Source organism: Triticum urartu, chromosome 2A (genome assembly GCF_056163025.1).
Source record: "Triticum urartu cultivar PI428250 chromosome 2A, HENAU_Tu73, whole genome shotgun sequence".
NCBI lineage: Eukaryota > Viridiplantae > Streptophyta > Magnoliopsida > Poales > Poaceae > Triticum > Triticum urartu.
Window position 1 is genome coordinate 727156803 of NC_141874.1, and position 5531 is coordinate 727162333.

General features: G+C 50.0%; 1 protein-coding gene across 1 annotated transcript; it reads left to right on the forward strand.

Moving 5' to 3' along the window:
- Positions 1-1162: 1162 nt before the first annotated feature.
- LOC125534347 (transcription factor ILI1) lies at positions 1163-2635 on the forward strand. The gene is made up of 2 exons (XM_048697599.2): positions 1163-1654; positions 1747-2635. Exons 1-2 carry the CDS (start codon positions 1517-1519, stop codon positions 1897-1899), a joined length of 291 nt encoding a protein of 96 aa, XP_048553556.1. The 5' UTR covers positions 1163-1516; the 3' UTR covers positions 1900-2635.
- The last annotated feature ends 2896 nt before the right edge of the window (positions 2636-5531 follow it).

The following is a 5531-nucleotide window of genomic DNA, read 5'->3' on the forward strand; positions in this document are numbered from 1 at the left end:
GCTACTAGCAGCAGGCAAATGATATGCCAACAGTCCTTGAACTCCTGCAGTCATGGCACTAATACAGAAGCACGCAGACATATTTTCAAGTAAGGCTATGTTTGTTGGTTAGCACACTGTTTAAGAACACATTTCTAAGGAAGGCCCTGCTTGTTGGTCGCTGTTTATAACAATGCCTATATCTGTTTCTCTTTTTGTTTTCCAACCGGGCTACCCCTTTCCATTAAAAGCATAACAGAAGTACATCAAGTCTAGAGATTTACAGGAGCTATATGTTTCTCCTTTGTTTTGCCAGTTCTAAATCAACAGAGATATTATTAAGTTCCAAACGACCAGAACAATACTACTCTCTTCAATCCATATTACTTGTCACATTAATAGCCAGGAGTCTTCCTCCTTTTTAATTTTTTTACTTGTCACAGCTTTAGCACAACATTAGTACAAACTTTAACAAAAGTTGTGACAAGTAATAAGAATCGGAGGCAGTAAAAGTTTGGTCTAGTGATCTAAATGGTCTTATACTAGTTTACAGAGGGAGTACGATGGAACCTTGTAAATTTTCTACTTTTTCACCAAACTAAGGTTTTCACTTTCCCATTCGGTTGTGACTTAAAAAAGCAGTCAACTTCGACATAGATGCACCGTGAAATCCAATTTACATTCACAAACGAAGCCATCTCTGATGATTCTATATAGTTAAATCAATATACTCCATATGATTATGCACTAGTAGACAGTGACGATTGCTTAATCTATCCAGGGACGATGCCCTTGCATGTGTGCTCAGCATGTAGCATGCAGATCTAGAGAGACCCCCACACTCCCCCCATGTGTAAACCAAACCCCGCCGCACAGAGTGCAGACAAAATCCACAGGCCACACAACTAAACTAAGAAGGAAACAAACAAATAAACAAGCATTTACCCGATCGATCTCGTACGTGCTACGTCCCACGGCCCAAGCCCACGCCCAGCGCACCACAGCGGCAGCAATTGAGCCGCTCCGCCACGTCTACTAGTGCTATAGTACTCACCTCGGCTGCAACTGTCACTGAATGCTACCACTCAGTACCACTGGTAGTGGTAGTAGAGTGGTGCTGCCGCTCTCCATGGCTCACCACGTCGTCTCTCCCTGTCACCCATTTACAGCCCTCGCTTTCTAACTAGAGCTCTCACCCCTCCCCTCCCCTCCCTCTCGCCTCCTGCCTCGCTAAGCCGCTGGCTTCCTCATCTTCTTCGCCCTGGTACTGGTAGCTAGCTAGTTCTCGGACCGGCCGCGCCCGTTATATATAGCTCTCGCCTCGGCTGCAGCTGCCACTCACCTGCACCAAAAGGCAAGCAGCAAGCTAGCAGCCACACTCGCCCCACAACTGCTAGCTACCATCTGCCTAGCTAAGCTATATCCTACACCTGCAAGCTGCGTGTGGGCACTCCCAGGCCTCAGCTACAGCTCGACACGTACGTGCATACGCTACCCACTGCGGGCTGTGACTCGTGAGCGAGCCGTCGAGTCGAGCATGTCGTCGAGCAGCCGGAGGTCACGCACGCGGCGCACCGGGAGCTCGCCGTCGATCTCGGAGGAGCAGATCTCCGAGCTGCTCTCCAAGCTGCAGGCGCTGCTCCCGGAGTCCCAAGCCCGCAATGGCGCTCACAGGGTGAGTATCTAGCAGATTTTCCATGAACAGCCAGCTGATGGCGACGTGCATGCATGGAGTCACTGAGACTTGGCGGGCTTGTCTTGTTGCAGGGTTCGGCGGCGAGGGTGCTTCAGGAGACGTGCAGCTACATCCGGAGCCTGCACCGGGAGGTGGACGACCTGAGCGAGACGCTCGCCGCGCTGCTCGCCTCCGACGCCGTCACCGCCGAGCAGGCCGCCGTCATCAGGAGCCTCCTCATGTGACCCTCTCTCCATCCGTCCGTCCGTCCGTCCATCCATCGGTCGGTGCACACTTACGTCCAGCTACGTACCAAGCTCGTTCGGCCGGCGCATTCGTCCACGGCCGATCATACTACGGGCTAGCATGCATGCTGGGCTGGCTGGCTAGCTAGCTAGTGTGTGGCCTTTTCCTTGAGGTTTTTGCATTTGCTTGGTTAATTAATTAATTAATCTGGTTGATTAGTTTGGCTTCATGGCTTGGATTGGATTGCGAGAGGGAGGTTTGCAGCCAGCATTGGCTGGCGCGCGCTGCCGGGCATGGCTGGACAGCAATAGCAAGGATCTATCGGTGGTTTTAATTACACGAGATACTGGCACTGTGCGGTACACTGCCAGTATCTATCTTGCCAGTGGTAGGGCTTGGCATCACGCTGCTGTACGCTGAAAGGCTAATGCGTGTTGTCTAGTGCTTTGTTGATTAGTTTGGTACTTAATTGACTCTTGATTAAGATCGGTCGCTTGTTTTCCTTATTATGGGCCACGCCTGATAATTGCAGCTAGCGCTCTTGGATGTATGCATACGTGTGTCGTGTCTTGTGTCTTGTGTGTGTGTGACTGTGTGTACAGTACTCAAGTAGTGTGTTGTGTACGCTTTATCATCTGAGCTCATTAAATTTGGAGCACAATTAGCTAGGGGCGATGATTTGTACGAAGAGACTGCCTTAAGAAATGAATACTAGGGCATGTGTTTGGTTCATGACTAACTTTGTCACAACTAACTTTAGGCAAACGTCGGCTGCCCATACAAAGTGTGGCAAACAAAGTGGCCATCACAACTGCGACAAGATTTAACAAAGAAGCAGCCTATAATGACATGCAACCGCGACAAGATTTAACAAAAAACGCAGCCTATGATGACACACCAACCATGTAGCTAAAAAAGTGTGGCAACCTCAGGCTGCAAACCAAACATGTCCTTAACATTGTTACGGCCCTGCTTTACATGACGTTGACGTACGTACTTGAGCTGAATTGAATGGATGATTAATCTGCAGCAACCGTACGTGAACAATCTAAATGGCTGAGTTATCTTCTGCCGGGTACCACCAGTGCGCGCTATGTACGTCCTGACTCAACTTACCACAAGCAAATTAATGCGACTTATATTACTGTAGTGGTACGCGCACAGACAGACAGCAGTACAGGGAAATAAAGTTGGCGAGCGAACATTTCAATCAGGGCCAAGTACCGTACTCCGTTTACGTTTATGATGTAGCCGGCCGGAGAAAACATTTCTGCCGGAGCAATGGAGAAATATCTGCGCGTCCTGCGGTGCGCGCGGAGGAGGTGGGCGTGCGCGTACGCAGGTGCGGTGCGGAGATGTATGTATGTCGATGGACGTTGATGCACACGGGGGGTGGGGGGTGCATGGACCATGTAATGCAATGATAACGCGACGTAACGTAACGGGAGGGGGAGGCAGGAAATCAAAGGCACACGTGCCGTACGCCCATGACCACAACCGTGCAACTAATCAAAAGGATATGTACGTACCGATCGACCTGCCCGTCCCTTCTGCTGGCTGGCTGGATTAGGTTCAGGACCATGAAGATGCAGGCAGGAAGGATATAGCTAGGCAGTGTCGCAGAAATTCCAAATTCAGCATGTTGTGTGTTGATTTTTTGGAAAAGAACTATATTAATATCATGAAGATATCAATTGCACACAGCATCTACACCAATAAGATATTGCAAAGACATTCAAAATGCACACAGCCCGAAAAGAAAAGAAAAAAGAAAGAGAAAAAAAAACAAAGGCCTCGCCATACTGATCAGGAACTCTTAGCAGTTACCTTCAAATAATAACTCCTCTTAGTACCAGCACACAAACCACCACCGAAGACAACACCCGAATACATAAAAGGTCGCCTCATCCAAAATCTTATGTTTTCACCATGGAGAAAGTCCAAACTCTCAAAACAATGCCTTTAGCAAAGCAATTGCAAGACACAACCAATGAAGGTCTGACTTTAGGTTTTCATCCTCAAAGTCACAGCTCGGCACCCGCAGAGCACCGCCAAAAATGAAATCTTCCAGTGCTACCACCCCAACTTGTCATTGCTGCTTCTGAAAGTTATCAAACATCTCGCTGACTCCATCACCTCCAAGGCTTCCTCTGCCTTACTGATCCTTCGATCTCAGCCACCATAACTTTCTCCACCATTGTCTACGCCATGGAAATCGAGATACCGACATGTCACATGGTGTCAACAAATAACAGAGCTTTGCGTCACGCCCTCATGGAGCTGCATAGGCCGATATGGACGCGCACGACCAGATTCTTTCCGATCCAGATATCATTGGGCAAGATCTCCGGCGGCAGTTCCGGAACACGTCGTCGACCAGATTGAGGAGGACAGATCATGCAGATCATTGTCGTGATGCGATAAGAGTACTAGCACCGCCATCACACCTCTGCCTCCACCACGCCGACGCCATCGCCGCCACAGTGGAGGACACTAGCCCATGCTTCTCACAATCGCGCGCAAACGGCTGAAGATGGAGGTCAGATAGGGGCGGACCACTATCCGCGGCCACCCCTCGCCTGCACGATCTACCACCTCAAAGGCCGCCGTGCGCCGCCGGTCCTGAGCACAGCCGCCGTGGGGAAACGTCACCGCACCACCACGACCCTCGCCATCGCGGTGTCCCGGCCCAGCCGTGCCACCCCGTGGCGGAGGCCGTACGCGAGAAGACGAAATGCCCCACCACCGTCGACGCTGGCCAGGCTTTGCCCGGTCATATCTTCTGGCGGCGACGAGAGAGGAGGGAGGGAGAGGAGGGTGCTGACGGCGGCGGCTAGAGAGCCATCCCCGTCGCCCACGGGAGCGACGTGGGAGGGTCCGATCCTAAAAGCTAGGAGCAGTCACAATTTTCTTTGGTGAATAACTTCTTGTAAAAAAAAGATACATACATGAGAGCTGCATATAGTTGTTCATTAAAAAGAAGATGATACATCGTCAAAAAAGATACGACCAGTACATGGTGCTGGATTAGGTTCAGGACCATGCATGGAGGCCGGGTATATGGAGGCATGGAGCTAGCTAGTGTCGCAGGAATTTCAAATTCAGTATATGTTGTGTGTGGATGAACTTCGGGTTTTCTTTAAGAATCATACATGAGAGCTGCATCAGTACAAAGCCAAAACGACATGACCAATCATCGACATGAGAGTAGGCGACCCACACCCCTGAGACAACAGTGTTCGGCTGGACCCGATCGAAGCCGCTCGGGGTCCTACTACTCAGCAGAACTTGTTATCTGCTCATGCGAAATCACCTGCTCATGTTTATTTTTCTTTCAGAAGACCTGCTCAACTTTTTTTTCTTTTTTGAGAAAAAGAAGACCTGCTCAAGTTGTTGTACGGCGCGGTACTGACGGCCAGGGCCTGTTTCGGTCCGATAACATTGTCTCACGGAGTTGTGGGCCTATCTCGGTCCACGGCCCATGCTAGCACTTTCTCTGTGTGTCCTCCCGAGGGAAGAATGTGAAGATAACATGTGCAAGGGCATCTCTAACGTCAATCCACAAACTGCTCACATACCTCCGGGCCATGTGGTCTGTACGTGTGTTTGTTATTCAACGTGATTTTTTATT

Coding starts and splice junctions, on each gene's coding strand:
- LOC125534347 (XM_048697599.2), top strand. CDS start 1,517: ATGTCGTCGAGCAGCCGGAGGTCACGCACGCGGCGCACCGGGAGCTCG. Junction 1,655..1,746: donor CCCGCAATGGCGCTCACAGG/GTGAGTATCTAG, acceptor GTCTTGTTGCAG/GGTTCGGCGGCGAGGGTGCT.